Source organism: Lutra lutra, chromosome 11 (genome assembly GCF_902655055.1).
Source record: "Lutra lutra chromosome 11, mLutLut1.2, whole genome shotgun sequence".
In the NCBI taxonomy this organism is placed as follows: domain Eukaryota; kingdom Metazoa; phylum Chordata; class Mammalia; order Carnivora; family Mustelidae; genus Lutra; species Lutra lutra.
Window position 1 is genome coordinate 95026121 of NC_062288.1, and position 20002 is coordinate 95046122.

At 46.1% G+C, this 20002-nt stretch overlaps 1 protein-coding gene across 1 annotated transcript in view; it reads right to left on the minus strand.

The window, feature by feature from the left end:
• Nucleotides 1–20002, minus strand: part of DENND2A (DENN domain containing 2A) — a 92927-nt gene that overhangs the window by 36355 nt on the left and 36570 nt on the right. The window contains exons 6-9 of the mRNA XM_047694464.1: nucleotides 10704–10904; nucleotides 5648–5741; nucleotides 5091–5141; nucleotides 3753–3940 (exon numbers count right to left, since the gene is read on the minus strand). Coding sequence (XP_047550420.1) covers nucleotides 3753–3940; nucleotides 5091–5141; nucleotides 5648–5741; nucleotides 10704–10904 — 534 coding nt within the window. The remainder of the gene's footprint in view (nucleotides 1–3752; nucleotides 3941–5090; nucleotides 5142–5647; nucleotides 5742–10703; nucleotides 10905–20002) is intronic.

The following is a 20002-nucleotide window of genomic DNA, read 5'->3' on the forward strand; positions in this document are numbered from 1 at the left end:
TGTTGTTTGTTCTTGACAGGTTTATACTTGTTAACTTTTCTTTACAAAGAGTTAAAAACAAATTATGCTCAAGTTACCTTCAGTAATTTGATGTACCAATATTTGAAGTAAGTGGAGCCTGAATTTCTCAGGTTAGAAAACTGTAATTACTGTCTAACCTAAAATTTTTCTGTAATATTTTCCATCAATTTCTTATTTTGTCTCTCAGGGCTTGCCATTGACCTTCACCTCAAAGCAGCTTTGCAGACAGCTTCTGAAGTCTGCAGACCAGCAGTACTGCTGAATAGCCTCCCAGGGGATCTATAAGCCTTCTCCAGGACACCAAATGTCAGAGAGGGGAGGTCTCTAAAGAGAGTGCCCAAAGGAATAAAGCACTGGGCTAATTTTTTTTCAATTTTAAAACCTATTCTAGTATGCTTCCCCTTAGGCTACAACAAATATAATTAAAGCTGCTGCTAATATTGATGGTTGAGACAACTATCAATGAATGAAACACAGCCACCATTTACAGACTTTAAGCCAATCAGTAACTGTCCTTTGGTTTTCCCTCCTTCAGAATCAGTAGTCACTATCTCTTTTCTATATAATGAGTTCTCTCTCCCATCCATTACCCAGAAGATTCCAACTGGTCCTGGAGCAGTTTTTGAGTTGATAATTCACTAGCTCAGACTGTTGCCAAAACAATAATTTTGACTGCCCTTGGACAGTCTCCCAGGGGAGCAAATACCAGTGTAGTTGTTGGAAGGGGTCATTTATCACCACAGAGGGAAGAGCCATAAAGAAGACAAAGGGAAAGAACAGGGAAATTTCTCCACAATGGAAACCACTAGAGAACTGCAGAGAATGCCCTGTAGGGAAGCAAGTTACAGCACTTTTTTACATGGCCCACCTCTCTGATCACATGCACGACACACAAAAATATGTACACACATGTGTCTACATGTGCTGTCATCAACATAGGAGTTATCAACCCATATGGGCACACACATGCTCTCAAATGCACACACACTCATTTACAGGAAGTGAGACAGGGAGCTGTCTGTCACAAATACAAGCAATCAAAAGAGCCAGAAAATTTCCCAGTCTCCATGAACTCTCATAAAGGTAATTACACGGTGTCCAGCATTTAGTGGAATAAGGTAGGCATGATCTCTAGTGTGCAAATATGAAGAGTAAGTCTTGGTCAAGGTGACCACAGAAGTGGGGGATAAAACTCATGAAAGGAGGAGAAAGAGGGAGGAAAGTTTCTTCTGATAGAGAAAAGGCAAGAAGATATAATATAGCCTAACCCGCAAAAATGCATCTATAGAATGGTCACAAAACATTCAAAATATGGATCTAAAAAACACTGGCAACAAGATACATTTCCAACGGAAAGAGACTGGTTAAACAGATTAGGGCATACCCATATAACAGAGCTTTATATAATTTTTAAAATAATGCTTTAGAATTTATATTAAATAAGTTTCGGGGCGCCTGGGTGGCTCAGTGGAAAGCCTCTGCCTTCAGCTCAGGTCATGATCCCAGGGTTCTGGGATCAAGCCCCTCGTCGGGCTCTCTGCTCAGCAGGGAACCTGCTTCCCCCTCTCTTTCTGCCTACCTCTCTGCCTACTCGTGTTCTCTGTCAAATAAATAAATAAAATCCTTAAAAAATTGTTAAAAAAATAGTAAGTTTCTACGGGCCCCTGGGTGGCTCAGTGGGTTGGGCTTCTGCCTTCAAATTAGGTCATGATCTCAGGGTCCTGGGATCGAGCCCTGCATTGGGCTCTCTGCTCAGCAGGGAGCCTGCTGCCCTCTCTCTGGCTGCCTCTCTGCCTACTTGTGATCTCTGTCCGTCAAATAAATAAATACATAAAAAATATGTTTCTAAATAATGATACATTTACAAAACGTGATACAAGAATTAGACAATATGTAACACCAGTTTTGTCAGAAAACTACGCTATGAGAAAAGTCTGGGAGAAAACATAATAAAATGCTAAGTTCGATGAGGAGTGGGATTATAGATGACTTTTTCTTGATACATTTCCAGATTGGTCCCCTTCCCAACAATGACTATACAAGTTTCTGCTCAAAAGAAGTTTTTTTTTTTTAAAGATTTTATTTATTTACTTGACAGAGAGATCACAAGTAGGCAGAGAGGCAGGCAGAGAGAGAGGGGGAAGCAGGCTCCCCACTGAGCGGAGAGCCCGATGCGGGTCTTGATCCCATGACCCTGAGATCATGATCTGAGCCGAAGGTAGAGGCTTTAACCCACTGAACCACCCAGGGGCCCCTCAAAAGAAGTTTTAATGTGGATGTCTAAGAGCCTGGGGATTCCAGGTTGGAAACTACAAGCATTTAATAATTATGGAGATTTATTCATTAATTCGTGAATTAATGCCTTTGTTTCTGAAACACTGATTAAATATTGCCATGTGTATAACATTGTGCTAGGCCCTGAGGGAAGTAAACAGGATAAAAAATAGTCATTCATGCCTTGGTGCTTGCTCCGTGTGGGCTTCAACTAAATGTGGGCGTATCTGCGGGGCGCCTGGGTGGCTCAGTCAGTTAATGGTCCAACTCTTGATTTCAGCTCAGATCATGATCTCAGGGTTGCGAGATTGAGCCCTGCTTTGGGCTCTGCTTTCAGCAGAGTCTGCTTGAGATTCTCTCTCTCCCTCTCCCTCTGCACCCCCTTCTCTTTCTCCCCCCCCCTAAAAATAACATATTTTTGAAGTAAATAAATGTGGGCATACCTATAGTATTAGGGTTTTCAGGGGATCACCCCTGGAGGTCAGCTAAAGGTAGTGAATACAGCCAGTTAGGAGGGCTGATGCCCGTGGCTTACTTCAATTATACACCCTCCATCCTAAATTCCAAGGATGGGACTTGATTGCTGCACTAGACCACATGGGCAGGACAGAAGGACGCTGGCCCAGAACAGGAGGAGACCTAGGCCTCTGTAGATACTGGGATTATGCATGGCTGGGCAGCAAAGGGAGGCCCCTGAGGGGACCATGTCATGTCCTTCCTCCCCTTTTCTTGCCTCTGAGCACATTCACTGTAGGAACTGTACATACAGTGTCACATTCTACCTCATGAGTCTTTGTATGCTTATCTTTTGCCCTCCTGTCAGAGTGTGAGCCTCTTGAGGACAGCAAACACATTTTGCTCATTTCTGTAATGATGCGGCCAAGCAGAAAACAGCTTGAATGTAATAAGGTCTCGGTAAATTCTGGTTAGGCTGAATAGAGCCTCTTTAATCCTGAGGCCAAAGCCTAAAAATAATTTCTACATTATTGGTCATGCCATTTTAGGCTTTGCTGAGGGCCACTCCACGAACCGTGTTAGAACAGAACAGGACTCTCGTGCACACACCCGGGGGGTACATGGTATGCGTACAGATGTTCAGCATGGACACAAATACAGCCCTCCCTGGGAAGAGCTGTGTGGCTGGTGGGAAAGAGGCTTCTAGGACAGCTCGGGAAGAGATGTGGCTGGACAAGGAGACAGGGAGGATGACGAGGATGGCATGGCCAGCAGAGTCACCACAGGAAGTGAGTAAGTGTTTTTGTCTGTACTTTGAGTCTTTGAATTCCTCACCTCCTGGGACCTCCCAAATTCTCAAGCAGCAGCTTTTTTCATTTGCTATACCCTACTGAGGACTCATGGTCCACGCCTGTAGACACTGAGCGCTCCTCAGACTCCCGCACCTCCCGGAAACCGTGAGTCCCAACAAGATGGCATGAGGGCTGTGGACCGCCCTGTACCTTGAGCGGGAACTGCTGGGTGAGCTCTGGCACATACGCAGCCCCGGCCTGCTTCTTGTGCAGGGACACGACCACAAAGTACTCGAACAGCTGCCTCTGCTGGTACTCCGTGAGCTCCCGGTCCAGGGAGGGGTATCTGGGAGCATGCTTCAGGCGGGACTTCACATTGACCAGGCGCTGGCTGTGAGCTGGGGAGAGGACAGTGAGCGCCTGGGTGCGACTCTTTCCAATGTGGAACTGCACAGATCTGTGACAGCTTGTGTGGTTCTCAGCCCAAAGTACCCCTTCCCATTCCCCAAAAGTGTTCCCACATTTAACAAATTAGTAGGAAACTCTTTGTTTGGGGTCCTTGCCAGACTTCAGGGAGGAGCAACACCAGAGGGGCCGCCAGGCTAATGGGGGTGCGGAAGCCTGGAACGCGGGGCTCTGCTCTGCCATGGGTTAGCTGGGTGGACTTGGGGCAGCAGCTTGAGTCATCCTTGTGGCCCTCTGTCAGATGGGGTGGGGACACTGACGTCTCCCCTCACACATTCCCTTCATCTTTCAGTTTGTGAGATGTGACAAAATCCAGACCACAGAGCTTTGAGAGTGGGGGGATTTTGTCATCATCTGCATGACAGACCCGGCAGAGCCATGACTAACTGGGGAGCTCCCGCCACCTTCCCTCCTGCAGTTGTTCTCTGTGATGGAAAAGGGCTTGCTTCATCCTAGAGGTGGGCCAGAGAGCAGCTGTGGGGGAGACATGAGTGAAGCAGGGCTGCTGACCGGACGGGTCCCGTCACCTCACTCAGCAGGCCTGGACTATGGCTCCCTTGGGCTTCCCCCTGTGGTCTGAGAAGTTGTGGAAAACTCACTAAAGCCTAGACCAAGGTCACCAAATTTACATCTACAGAGAACAATTACTTCAGTGACTTCACTTGACAGATGAGGAACTAGAGGCCCTGAGATCTTAAGTGATCTCCTCCTGTTCTTTTAGCAGTTTTCACAGGAGTAGGACAAGAGCCCAGGTATCTAGAACTCCAGGCCAGCAGTGCTATACTTTCCAGGTGTGGAAAACACCTGTAACGGAAAGACACGGGGAAGGGCTACTGTATTTGTAGCCCCCCTGCATCTCTGGACCCACAGGCTCAGTGACTGAACAGGCCCATGCTGGTCCTGCTCAGGACTGACCTGCCCCCACGCACCCTGTAGGTCCCCTTGTCCCCTTAGACATTCACACCTTGCCCTACGAGCTCGTGCAAGGGTGCTCCGTGCCCTCCCTCACATTAAGCAGGAAGGGCCGTCTCGGTAGCTCCCCAGCCCCCTGCCTGTGCCCTGCACCGCAGCTGGTCTTCTCACCTTTCAGCTTCTCTTCCGTGTCACTGTCAGACTCACTGTTCTCATCTGTCACTAGACAGAAAAACAAATAAATAAAAAATGGCAACAGGAAGAAAGTTTTTCTAATACAGGAAACTTTTTGTATGAAATGACCCATATCCAAGATTTCTACTTCAGAGGGGCTATTTTCTTTCTGTTGATTTAGATGTAATAGATAAAGGATGTCTTCGTCCAACTAAATGCAATTTCCAAATTAATGTGGCTCTAGTTCAGATGGTACTTATATCCAGTAATAGAGCAGCTAATACTGGTTCCTTTTATGTACCCGAAGCAAAGAAGGCGGCTCCCAGGGTGAGCTCAGAGCTTGCAGCGCTGGGCTGGCTTGACGGACAGACAGTGAAACAGGACCAGAGGATGCACCACCAGGCTGAGCTCCTTCCCAGCTCTTCGCTGTTGCAGGGCAACAGGAGGTATTGACAACGCACCGACTTGGTCTCCTGTTTGGTGAGCCAGCCCAAAACAACAGGGAGCCTCTTTTCACATTGTGGGGGGAGCTGGGGCGGTGGCGGGGGTTCTACCTTTTCCTGAGTTGCTCTCCGTTGACTGGGACAGCCTCTTCACACGCTTCTTTCCTCTCCGGGCCTCATAAATGGCATTGATTCGCAACACCAGCTGCCGGACACCGGGAGAAGAAAAGCCAGTGTTAGCAGCTTCCTCTCCATGTGCAGCTGGGGTTTCTTTGCTGCTCATTCTCTTCTGGGACCATGGACGGCGGGGGAAAGAAGGAGGGAGGGGCCATTTCCCACTGGTCCACTGTCATCTTTCAACTATTCTTTTCTACCAGACAGGAACGTGACTTTTGAGAACACTGGAGGAGGCTGCCAGCCTCACTGATGTATGGACGGGTGATGTCGAAATATACTAACACATACAGCTGAGACACAGGAGATGATTTCATTGGCTAATCGTGGGATGGCCGCTCCCCCTTCGATGCCGTGATGTCTCTGCAGTTTGGGAGCAGCCTTTGCTCCCCGCAGGGGGAAAAAAAAAAACATAAACCCAGACAGCAAAAATAAAAACCTCCCAGGCAGGGCCCCTTCTGTCGGAACAGTGCCAAAGACCGTCTGAGCAGCACTGGGCAGCAAGGGGGCAGGGATTATGGGAGATTTTGAGTTCTAGCTTGGGGCTGCATGGTCGTGCCCTGCACCCAGCAAACCCAGCACACCCCCTCTGGCAGGGCAGTGCTCATCCACACTCAGGGAGGCCTTTCATGATCTCCCCGGGCTGCGCAGCAGACCCCACCACGCAGCAGCACATTTTCCAGGCTGACTCTAGCAGACCCATCTGGCGACGGAAGCCCTGCGGCACTTCCCACCAGGCTTCACAGCACCGCCTGCAAATTTCAAGAGTGGAAGCTTCCTGGGCTCCACCTGGTTGCGAGAAAGGGAAGTCTACCCATTCCCAGTCGAGACAAACCAACTCGGGATTTTAATTAAATTAATTAATTAAAGTTTATTTTCTTTAGTAATCTCTACACCCAACGTGAGGCTTCGAAGGCCCGTAGCCATGACTCCGAGATCAAGAGCCATACACTCCTCCGAGTGAGCCAGCCAGGTGCCCCCCAACAGGTGATTTTAAGGGGAGCTGGGTTTGAAAGCTGCCTTGAAAAGTTTATATCCTTTTTGGCCATGGAAGAACTGGAGAGAGGATGAGCTGTAGTGAACTGGGCGATGGGCACACAGGTGGGTGCGGTGGGTTAGCTGCTGCCAATCCCTGTCTCCACCCTCTGCTTCTCTGTCCCACTGCCCGAAGTAGCTCACCAGCTCCTCGCCACAGGCCAGAGCGCTGGACCACCAGTGGAGGAAGGTGGCTCACCCTCCAGGTCTCCTTGTGGTGGGCCTGGGCTCCCGCCCTCCAGTTCTGCAGACTAAGACACTGCCCTGCCATATCCTTGGTCACCCATGTACTCTGGGTCCTGACAGCTGGCCCAGCCCTGGCCCTGCCAGTTCTCGTTGTGAACTCCTCATCCCCAACCCAGTGCTGGCTTTGCCTTGATTCTGAATGACATGCCTTCACCACCAAATCCCTGCGATGTGGCCGTTATTTACGTTTGATCTTAGGAACTGGCCAGTTCCTTGGAGTTCATACCACTGAGCCGGCCCTTTTTTCTTTTTACACACATCCTAACCACTGGAATATTGACACTAACCCCATTCCCCATGGAAGAAGACAATGCATACGTGAGATGATAGTATTATTCACAACAGCCAGGAAATGAAAACATCCCAATGTCAATCAAGGGATGAACGGGTAAATGCAATGTGGCACATACACACAGTGGAATATCATTTAGCCTTCAAGAGGAAGGGAATTTGGACACATGCTCCAACATAAATGAAACCCGAGGATGTTCTGCTAAGAAAAATAAGTCAGTCATAAAAGGACAAATACTGTATGATTCCATTTACAGGAGGTACCTGGAACAGGCACATTCATAGAGACAGAAAGTGGAATGGTGGTTGCCAGAGGTGGGGGGAGGGCAGAACGCACAGTTTCTGTCTAGGGAGATGAGCAGTTCTGGAGATGGATGCTGGTGATGGGCTGTATAACAGTGTAAAAGCACTAATGCTACTGAACTGTATGCTTAAAAATGGTTGAAATGGCAGTTTTTATGTTATATATATTTATTTACCACAATTTAAAAATATATAAATAAACATGGGACGCCTGGGTGGCTCAGTTGGTTAAGCAGCTGCCTTCGGCTCAGGTCATGATCCCGGCGTCCTGGGATCGAGTCCCACATCGGGCTCCTTGCTTGGCAGCGAGCCTGCTTCTCCCTCTGCCTCTGCCTGCCACTCTGTCTGCCTGTGCTCACTCTCGCTTCTCTCTCTATGACAAATAAATAAATAAAATCTTTAAAAATATATAAATAAACAAATGAGTTACTAGGTCAAATTGTGGTTCTTCTGGGAGGAGAATTTTTAAACCCATTTGGCCTCCTCTCACCCAATATCCAATGAACCAGAAAGAAGACCGCTACGATGGAGGTAACACCCTTCCACTTACTAAAATGCAGTGAACACCGGAACGTGAGTTCCTCACAGGTGGGTATCTTGGTCACTTCTGTTTGCTGCTTGATGACAGTTCCTGTATGAGCTGGAACAGTGCCCAGCATGTGGTAGGTACTCAACAAGTATCTGTTGATTGTGAATTTGTTGGATGAATACTAAGCATCCCCTATGTATAAGGGGTTTTGCTAGAAGCTGGAGGGGGGTGGTAAAAAGATGTATGGGACATGGCCTCCATTCTCAGGGAGTTTACAAGCTTACAGGAAGGACCAGGATGCATTCGAAGCTATCGTACAAGACAGTTTCTGAGTGCCATGTGGGTAGTATAAATGACGTGACAGAGAACGTTCCTCTCACTTAAATCAGGTCATGGAATAAGTGGAAGCCATATATACACCACTCAATAAATCTTTGTTCCTTTTTTTTTTTTTTTAAAGATTTTATTCACTTATCAGAGAGAGAGAGAGAGAGAGTACAAGCAGGCAGAGGCAGAGAGAGAAGCAGGCTCCCCTCCCAGCTAGGAGCCCAATGCGGGACTCATCCCAAGACGTTGGGATCATGACCTGAACTGAAGGTGCAGCCCAACTGACTGAGCTACCCACGCGTCCCTCTTTGTTCCTTTTTATTTAAAAAATTTTCCCCCGAGAGGAAAGCTTTAAACATGCTCTCACATAATTGTACTTTAACAGGAGTTAAGTTTTGTTGTTTCTGTACTAGGGGGCGCCTGGATGGCTCAGTAGGTTAAGTGCCAATTCTTTTTTTTCTTTTTTCTTTTTAAAGATTTTATTTATTTTGACAGAGAGAGAGAAAAAGAGACAGATTGTGCACAAGCAGGGGGAGTGGCAGAGTGAGAGGGAGAAGCAGGCTCCCCACTGAGCAAGGAGTCCTATGTGGGACTTGATTCCGAGACCCTGGGATTATGACCTGAGCTAAAGGCAGATGCCTAACCGACTGCGCCACCCAGGTGTCCCTACATGTCGATTCTTGATTTTGGCTCAGGTCATGACCTCGGGGTCGGGGGATCCAGCACCACGTTGGGCTTCACGCTCAGCAGGGCATCTGGTTTAGATTCACCCTCTCTGTGCCCCACCCCCACGTGCTCTCTCTCACTCTCTCAACAAAATAAATAGAATCTTAAAAGAAAAAAAAAAAAGAATCATGTACTCAAACTTAGAGTTGTGTTAAAGCTCTTTTAACCCAACAGCTAATTCATTTGATTATCCCTGTTTAATTTGCTAAAATGATGGTGAGGTTGGCAGTATGGATGTGAATAGCCACTTTTAATTATTCCACAACTGTAGCATTTTGACCTTATAGATACCTATAATGATGCCAGAACAAGCAGAAGGAGTTAAGGGAGTGGCTACCATGATGGCAGAGGACAGTGACCTTGGAGGGCAGCCAAGGGGAGGCATGGGAGTGAATCCATGGACTGGGGTCCATGGGTTAGTGGAGCTCATTCAGCAAACATCAAATAATCAATATGCAACCTGCTCCATACCCTGGGCCCTAGGTAGGACAAGGTCAATGGGGAGAACATGAAGGGGTAGGCTCCCGTCCTGGTCCCTTTGTCTGCCCATCATCAGCAAAACAAAGGAAAATGGCTTCTCTCCTGTTCCAACTACAAGTCCCCTCTGACCAGGCTGCAGGTTACAGGTGTTTTCTCAACCACAGGACCCTCGCGGCCCTTACTCTTCAGAAGGTACTCTGATGGGCAAGGTGACTTAACTTCATTTGAATGAGAAAGTTGGGGACGGCTGTGGTAGGGGTAAAATTATGGCTCAAAATACTGACTAACCAAACTGTTAGGAGGAACCAGCTTGCAAATGTCCCATGATTTTCAGGTCAATGCATCACTTTGAGAAATCTGATGAAACCTACAATCTTTCCCTCTTGCCTCCCTCCATCCTCCAAAACTCTCAATACAAAGTCTTATGCAGTTTTCTGGGTTTCGTGATCCCTAAATCCAATCCATCCATCCACATACCCTGAAATGAAGAATCCCTGTTCTAAAAGTTCCCGTACGAAGTTGGTACCAAAGTTACCACTGCACCGGGACCAGCACGGCAGGGCTGGAATAGTGCAAAAGGGAACAGAGTCACTAGCAGACGCATGAGGAACCACATCTCCCTGGGCACGTTTTACCTTTCAGGTTGAAAAGAGCGAGGAAAGATGTACTTTTGACAAGTGTTGCCTCAGAACACAGGCTCCACATGGCACGGCCTCTGCATCCAGTGTTGGGCAGAGTGTGAGTTCGAGTGTGATGACTGGAGCTCTACTTTTTGAAACCGTGAAGGAGGAGGAAATGGCCTTTTGAGGCTGGGTGTTGGAAACATGGTCTGGGATCACGAGTATAATGAGAGGTTAGGCTGGGACAAGAATGGCTAAGGGGATGGCTACAGGACCGCAGATAGCCCGGATAGCCCAGCCCTGCGGGCTCACAGTGTCTACCTGGTCTGTGATGAAGCAGGTAGAAGAGGGCCAGAGTTCTGTGCCCACACTCCTCCGCAACCTTGCAGGGAAGGGAAAGTGCGCATCTGCACATGAAGCTTGCTGCAAGCCTTACCTTGGGTATCTTTTTCTTCTTCCTGCCATTCTGAAGGTCTCCAAGGTTAAAGAAAGTGTCATCAGGGCTGCTGGGAGTGGAGGGGGGGCTGATTTTGGAAGGGGACCCGTATCCATCCCGACTCAGCTTCCTGGTGTCCAGCAGTTTGAAGTTCCTCCTCTCTGAATTTTGCCGGAAAAAAGCCGGTTTGGCCAATGACTGCTAGAAGGGGAAAGGAGAAAAGAGAAGAAAAGAAAATAAGAGTAAAGCAAAGGGCCAAGTGGGAGAAAGCTGGGGGTGCTGGTGATACAGACTATGAGGTGGAACGGGGACAGCTGGTCCTTCTTCCCAGGGTTATGATGAGTTTGTCTCTGATTAAGGATGCATATCCAATCCAGTCTCTCTCGCTCTCTTTTTAAGATTTATTTATTTATTTATTTATTTATTTATTTATTTATCTGAGAGAGAGAGAGAGAGAGAGAGAGAGAGCATGTTTGAATGAGTATGAACGGAGGGGCAGAGGGAGGGAGATCTCTAGCAGACTCCCCACTGAGCAGGGAGCGTGGTATGGGGCTTGATCCCAGGACCCTGGGATCATAAGTTGAACCAAAAGCAGATACTTAACCAACTGAGCCACCCAGGCACTCCCAATCCAGTCTCTCTTTTTAGGCAAGGGGGAATTTACTGACTCAATCCCCTATCTGTACAAATCAGGCATTCTGAGAACCAAGACCCACTGTATTGGGAGGGAGACAACCTAAGCCCAGCTTTGACCCTGCTGCTGATAAGCTGAGTACCTTTTGTACAAAGTTTCAATCCCTAAGGCTCAGTGTCTTAGTGATTGAGAAGTGAGACTGAGAAGTGAGAAAGTGCATTTCTAAAGATGAGCCACTTTAAGGTCAAAGGCAAAAAGAAAACTGGTTAAAAAAAAAAAAAGGAAAGGAAAATAAAGAACAAAACCTTCCCAAAACCCTGAAACTTATAGAAATTATTTTTCTAAAACATACTACAAAGTAATGAAAAGACAAACAGGTAAACAAAACAGGAATGGAAAATTTATAGAAAAAGAAATATAGGGGCGCCTGGGTGGCTCAGTGGGTTAAAGCCTCTGCCTTTGGCTCAGGTCATGATCCCAGAGTCTTGGGATCGAGCTCTGCATCGGGCTCTCTGCTCAGCAGGGAGCCTGCTTCCCCCTCTCTCTCTGCCTGCCTCTCTGCCTACTTGTTATCTCTGTCTGTCAAATAAATTAAAAAAAAAAAAGAAAGAAATACAATGATGCTTTGATATAAGATTCTTAGCATCACTCATAAGAGAAAATTAAAACTCCATCAAAGAGACATTTTTCACTCTAAGATTAGCAAAGATAAATTTTTTTTTTTAAGATTTTATTTATTTATTTGACAGAGAGAAATCACAAGTAAGCAGAGAGGCAGGCAGAGAGAGAGGAGGAAGCCGGCTCCCTGCTGAGCAGAGAGCCCGATGTGGGGCTCGAACCCAGGACCTGGGATCATGACCTGAGCTGAAGGCAGCGGCTTAACCCACTGAGCCACCCAGGCGCCCCAGCAAAGATAAATTTGATAATTCACTAGAATAATTAAAGTGAGGGAAATAGTCCCTTTCACACTTTCATACAACGTTGGTGGACTTGGAAATTAGTACAGTTCTATGGAGCGCAATGGAGCAGTGTCAAAAAATGACAAACACAGATACCTTTTCACCTAGCAGTTCCACCTGTAGGAATGGACCCTACTGATGCATACTTGTGCAAAGTTACTTTGTACGAGGCAAGCTATACTGTCTACTGTGAAATGGTTTAGAAACACAAAATACTGGAAACAACCTAAATGTCCATCAGCAGAAGCTGGTCAAATAAGTCATGGTGCAGTGAGTAAAATGCAGGCATAAAAAATTAATGTACTGATAGAGAAGGTTCCCTCAGATGCATATTGTTAAGCATAAAAAGCAAGGGATGGGGCGCCTGGGTGGCTCAGTGGGTTAGACCTCTGCCTTCGGCTCGGCTCATGGTCTCAGGGTCCTGGGATCAAGCCCCACATCGGGCTCTCTGCCCAGCAGGGAGCCTGCTTCCCCCGCTCTCTCTCTGCCTGCCTCTCTGTCTACTTGTGATCTCTCTCTGTCAAATAAATAAATAAATCTTAAAAAAGGAAAAGCAGGGGCGCCTGGGTGGCTCAGTGGGTTAAGCCTCTGCCTTCGGCTCAGGTCGTGATCTCAGTGTCCTAGGATTGAGCCCTGCATCAGGCTCTCCGCTCTGCGGGGAGCCTGCTTCCCCCTCCCCCTCTGCCTGCCTCTCTGCCTACTTGTGATGTCTCTCTCTCTCTGTCAAATAAATTTTTTAAAAATGTTAAAAAAAAAAAAAAGCAAGGGGTAGAACTGTTGGTATAACATTTTGATATTTGTATGTTCTAAGGAGCTATTCTGCTGTTGTATGCATAGACTAGCTCTGAAGGATACATAAGAAACTAACAGTGGTTGTTCTCGGGGAGAGAAATGGAGGGTCAGAGGCAAGAGGAAGATTTGTCACTATATACTTTTCATATTCTTAAATTTTGAACCATATGAATATGTTAACATGGAAATAAATAACAGTAAGATAAAATTTAAAAACTACTTGGGGGACGCCTGAGTGGCTCAGTTGGTTGAGCAGCTGCCTTCAGCTCAGGTCATGATCCAGCGTCCTGGGATCAAGTCCCGCATCGGGCTCCTTGCTCCGAGGGGAGCCTGCTTCTCCTTCTGCCTCTGCCTGCCACTCTGTCTGCCTGTGCTCATGCTCTCTCTCTCCCTCTCTCTCTCTCTGACAAATAAATAAATAAAATCTTAAAAAAAAAAACAAAAAACTACTTGGACTACCCGTTTCCTAAAGGTACTTTCAGGACACACACTGTATGATACTATAATTATAACTGCAAAGTATCTTTTTTTTTCTTTTTTAAGATTTTATTTGTTTATTTGAGAGAGAGACACAGAGAGAGAGGGAACACAAGCAAGGGGAGTGGGAGAGGGAGAAGCAGGCTTTCCCCCGAGCAGGGAGCCCAATGTAGGGCTCGATCCCAGGACCCGGGATCATGACCCAAGCCGAAGGCAGACGTTTAATGACTGAGCTACCCTGGCATCCCAAAGTGTTTTTTCAAAAATGAATTAATGAACTAGGTGATGAAAATGTATATAAAGCACCTAGCAAAATACCTGATACACAAAAGGCAGTAAATATGTTTTTCTCATGTAACATGGACATTTTTTCAAACCTTAATATGCTAACTGCTTTTTTCTTTAGTATGTTATTTTTTAAAGTATTTAATTAATTTCTTTATTTGAGAGAAAGAGAGAGAAAGCACAAGCAGGGTGAGGGGCAAAGAGAGAGGGAGAAGTAGGCTCCCCAAGAGGAAGCCTGATGCAGGGCTCAATCCCAGAACCCTGGGATCATGACCTGACCTGAAGGCAGACGTTTAACTGACTGAGCCACCCAGGTACCCCTCTTTAGTATATTATTTATGTTCTTTGCCTATTTATCTTTTGGGAACCCAGTGTTTTTCTTATTAGTTTGAATGAGCTCTTTATTTAGAACAGATATGAAATATTTGTCAGTTTTACTGCAAGTGTGTTTTCCCCATGGGTTTTTTTTTTATCATATAAAATTTTTATATATGAAAATCTGTTTATCTTTTCTGCGCAATTGATTTAATCTTGCCTCTCTAGAAAATCTGTATCTTTTTAGAAGTTTAATACATACTTAATTCCATTCTCTTTTGGATTTTCTTAGTCTACTTTGAACATATTTTATTCATTAATCCATCAGTAATTTATTTTGTTATATGTTAGTCTAAGCTGATTTTACTCCAAGCTAAGTTATCCCTATTCCATTTAATAAAGGACTCTTGTCTTTCACTATCAGTTTACAAGGCCACATTCATTATATCTTAAATAATTCATAGAATAGTCTTATTCTGTTCCATTGATTTCTCAATTCTTGTATAGTTCTGAATAGTATACAACACAAACTCCAGAACCTTTTCTAAAGATTTCTGGGAATAAAGACTCCTAGCTTTCCTAAGTGGCCTGCTCCAATGTTTAAATCATGAGTCTACAGGGTGTAATCAATTGCTTAGTACCATAAGCCCTGAGTAGAAAAAGCCAGTATGGTTTGCTCACGGTGGGCATCTTAATGATTACACCAGCACAAAAAGAAGGAAGAATGACAAGCTTTCTTACAGACCAAATTCCATCTGTAGTGAAATCCAAGCAAATGGCCCCATTTCTTTCACTGCATTAGAACTGCCTATCAAATTAGTCAGCAATGGGGCACCTGGGTGGCTCAGTGGGTTAAGCCGCTGCCTTCGGCTCAGGTCATGATCTCAGGGTCCTGGGATCGAGTCCCGCATCGGGCTCTCTGCTCGGCAGGGAGCCTGCTTCCCTCTCTCTCTCTCTCTGCCTGCCTCTCTGCCTACTTGTGATCTCTCTCTGTCAAATAAAAAAAAAAAAAAAATTTAAAAAAAATTAGTCAGCAAAAAAGCAGGTATCTGTTTTCAGTAGACTTTTAAGTTGTAAGTATTTGTTCAAAGATCTGACCTATGACAAGGTCTGAGAAGAAAGAAAACAGAAAGATACCAAAACATGGCACACAGCTCTGTAAAGAGCGTTCGGAGACCTGGCGTTCGGAGACCTGCCTGGGGGCTGGGGTTGTGTGGGCTGTATCCCCCTGTGGTGACACTGCCAGGGAATGGGGCCCTGGTGTGCCCCCCAGAGCACCCAGAATCAGCCTCCAAATGTCCAGGGAGCTTTCGTGAGGGGGTGGAATTTCAGCTGCTACTTAACTGATAACAGAGGATCTACAGGGCTCTGGGGTAGAGCATTCTCAAGTAGCACAATCTGAGAAGAGGCATAGAAGTGAGGAAGTGCAAATTAGCCCAGAGGGACGCCTGGATGGCTCAGCTGGTTAAGCATCTGCTTTCAGCTTGGGTCCTGATCCCAGGTTCCTGGGATCGAGTCTTGCATCGGGTTCCTTGCTCAGCGAGGGAGCCTGCTTCTCCTTCTGCCTGCTGTTCCCCCGGCTTGTGCTCTCTCTCTGACAAACAAATAAATAAAATCTTAAAAGAAAAAAAAGTTAGACCAGAGAGGGTGCTCAACACTCAGAGCGAGTGCATTGAAACAGATGGAAGAGATGATACAGCCATGATGACATCGAATTGTCTGTGGAAGGCCTTTGAAAACGAGGGTGTGAATCTTAGTCCTTAGCAGGGGGCAGCAAGTTTTTTCTTAAAGGCCAGACAGTAAATATTTTTGGCTTTGTCTCAACTACCCAACTCCGCCATTGCAGTGCAAAAGCAGCCATACACAATATGTATGTGAACGAGCGTGGCCATGTTCCAGGAAAACTTGATTTACTAAACCAGTCACCCAGCAGTAGTTTGCCAAACTCGAACTATAGTATTAAAAGGAAAGACACTGCAGGACCCTAGGGATGACTGTGTCAGGCTGTGGCCCAGAGAAGATTCCAGCTTTTGATAAGAAAGCCTCACACCAACATGTCTTGGTGATAATACGCCCATTCCATTGTGTCTCTCTGGAACAGCCTCTAGGAAGGGGCCTAACTCTGTTGCAGAGGCCCACAGAGTTTCCCTAATCTCATAAACACTGGATTCACGATGGACCCAGCAAAAGATCTGTGGTGTCCAAGAAAGAAAAGCAGACAAGAACTCTGTTGAAACTTCATGAGTTATTTTGGGGAACCAAGTGTGATGGGCCCTGGCCAGGGGCCTTCCTGGTGGGGAGGAGAGGGAAACTGCGTGCCTTCCTAGAGGGAGCTGACCTGGACTTGAGCCAGGGTTCTCATCTGAGAATGGTGGTTTAACTCCTTCCTTTCTTCCACTGTCCCCGTCTTATGACCTCAGGAGACAGTGATGTAAAGAGACGAAGATACAAAATATCTCATCTCTTCCGTACCTAACTCCACCTCATTCCTACTGTCTTTCCTAAAGGCCTCCTCCAAGTACCCGGTGTCATTCTCACAAGCATACACATTTGTTCATATACGCCCACAGGTACACATATTTCCATATACACACATAGAAATACATAGGAAGGCATACACACATATTTCAACAATTGACACATTATACTAATGTAAAGAAAGACATTACATTTAAATGACAGGATACCATACAGGCAATAAAGATTATTTTAAAAAAGAAATTAATGATGTGGGGAAATATTCAGGATAAATATAAAAGACCAGCAAGGGGCGCCTGGGTGGCTCAGTTGGTTAAGCAGCTGCCTTCGGCTCAGGTCATGATCCCAGCGTCTTGGGATCGAGTCCCGCATCGGGCTCCTTGCTTGGCGGGGAGCCTGCTTCTCCCTCTGCCTCTGCCTGCCATTCTGTCTGCCTGTGCTCGCTCTCCCTCTCTCTCTGACAAATAAATAAAATTAAAAAAAAAAAAAAAAGACCAGCAAAAATATAAAAGTATATATACCTCATCCCAAGTCTTTTTTATGTACACACACACACACACACACGCACACTAACAATTATAGAAAAAATAAAAATTCTTAATTTTGGATGAAATTTGGATGAAAATCCTTTTCAGTATTTAAAAGAAACTTTTAAAAAAAGATTTTGTTTATTTTAGACAAAGAGAGTGAGCACAAGAGAGGGGGTGTCAGAGGAAGAAGCAGACTCCCGACTGAGCAGAGAGTCAGACATGGGGCCAGATCCCGGGACTCCAGGATTATGACCTGAGCTGAAGACAGATGACTGAGCCACTCAGGCGCCCCTTAAAAAACTTTTGTGATGAGAATGTTGTGATGAGATGAAATAAGGTTATTTTTAAAAAGAACACAATACTGAAAAGCCTAATTCTCTCTATTTACCAAACATACATAAATAGTACTTATATTGCAGGCACTAGACTAAGTGGTTCACAAGTGTGAATTAGTTTTTAAGATTTTATTTATTTATTTGACAGAGAGAGACACAGTAAGAGAGGGAACACAAGCAGGGGGAGCAAGAGAGAGAGAAGTAGGCTCCCTGCTTAGCAGGGAGCCTGAAGTGGGGACTGGATCCCAGGAACCTAGGATCATGACCTGAGCAGAAGGCAGATACTTCACCGACTGAGCCACTCAGGTGCCTCTACAAGTATGAATTTGATTAATCTTCATAAGACCCCTAAGAGGAGAGTACTATAACTGTTCTTTTTTTTTTTTTTTTTTTTTTTTTTTTAAGATTTTATGTACTTATCTATCAGAGAGAGAGCACAAACAGGGGTGGGGAGGGCCAGAGGCAGAGGTAGAAGCAGACTTCCCACTGAGCAGGGAGCCCAATGCGGGGCTGGATCCCATGAACCTGAGATCATGACCCGAGCCGAAGGCAACTGCTTAACCAACTGAGGTATCCGGGCATCCCTAATTGTTCCTATTTTATCAATGACAAAGCTGACACGTGTAGATGAGAACATTTGCCCTAAGTCACACAGCTAGCAAGTAGTCTAGGCAAGTTTTGAATGCAGGCAGTCAGACTCTAGAACTCACACGCTTGACCAGATACTGCCTCTCTATAGTTATGGTTAAGTGATGTACAGTTTTTGGTGGGAGATGGTGTGGGTAGGCTCTCCAGGCAACCAGAGAATGCTAGTTAATGGTACATTTTGTTCCCTAATGTCTTACATGCCAGTCCATAAGAAAAAAAAATGCCTTGGGCACCTGGGTGGCTCAGTCGGTTAAGTGTCCAACTCTTGATCTCAGCTCAGGTCTTGATCTCAGGGCTGTGAGTTCAAGCCCCAGGCTGGGCTCCACACTGGGCGTGGAACCTGCTTAAGAAAAAATGGCGCTAGCCTAGATTTCTTTTATTATAAAAATTAGTTCCTAACACATTTAGTGTGCTAGTCTAGATGTGGGAATGGTGGGTAACGCACAGCAGGAAAAGAAAATGGCTTAATCTCAGGAGCTTGCCTTGTGCATTGATAACCATGAGCATCTGCCCCCAACTGCACAATTGCTCCTGTCTGTCCAGCTGACCCTGACCTCTGGACTGGGACTGGCCACGATCTCATTAAATGAAAATCCTAAAAGCTGTCATAGGCTCTTCAGAGGCTGATAGAGGAGGGGGTCACAGAGGGATAGCTTCTGCCAATTCTAAGGTCCCAGATGCGGCCCAGATGCAGCAGATGCTCCATGAATATTTGATGAGCTAAACGGAGGAAGTGGTGAAGTCTGCAGCTGTCCCCCACAATGGGGGCACCAATCGGACACCCAGATGTGGGAGAGCAGAGGAACGAGCATGGGCGCTGAGTCCTGCTGATGACTTGCGAAGAGCTGGAAGCAGCCTTCATGTATCAGTGGCAATCCGACATGCTTCCTGGGCACCCAGACTGTCCTTCTGCAGGACAGCTGCTTCTGGACCTCAAGCTCTTGCTGACATGATTACCTACTGTGTTTAGCTGTTCTGGTGACAGAGGACCGGGGTTTGCTCTAGCCTGGCAGGAAGGGGAAGAAAAGGGCTGTTGGGTCCTTATTCTCCGGCATTAGGGAGGAGCACCCGGCTCAGACTGCACAGCTACTGTGGGCAGATGTTGCTCACTGTTCCAAGAGGTGAGCAGTGCCTTCCCAGCACGAGAGGAGGGCAGGGGAGAGCCAAGTGGGACACGAAGGGGCAGACCGAGTTGTGACCCCCTTCCTCTGTCAAGCCAAGCTTATCCACTATGGGAAATGAAGGGCTTCCTGAATGTTGAAGGCATCTATAGCCAATGAAAATACACTTCAGAGGCAAGTAGGAACTGTCTTCTAATGATCTGTTGGGCTGGACTCTTCCATGAGAACATTCTTCCGTAGGAGGAGCAAAAGTGCAGTTAACTAGCTTTCACAAGAATGACAGGAATTGGTTTGGTTAGGTGAGATCTACCCTTCATGATGGATTCTACCTTCAACTCTCTTCAGGAGGACTAGTGGCAGACAGACTCCCTGAGTGACCACTGAACACAAAAGGCATGATTCCTGTGCAGACCCCCCACTTGCTAGCAAATGCTGTCCTCCCCTGGGGCCCAGAGAGGAACATGGCTTCCTTTCTTGGGCTGGAAATAGATCTTTGCAATGGGATTTAAACTGATACTTGCAGCCTAGATTTGGCCTTCCTTTACTTAATTTCTTGAACAACTACACATTGTATAACAACTATTTATAGGGGACACAAACATATTACTGAGGAACTTGAGGAATTTATAATGTAGCTGGGGAGATTTTTTTTTTTAAGATTTTATTTATTTATTTGACAGAGAGATAGAGAGAAAGCACGAGTAGGCAGAGTGGCAGGCAGAGGA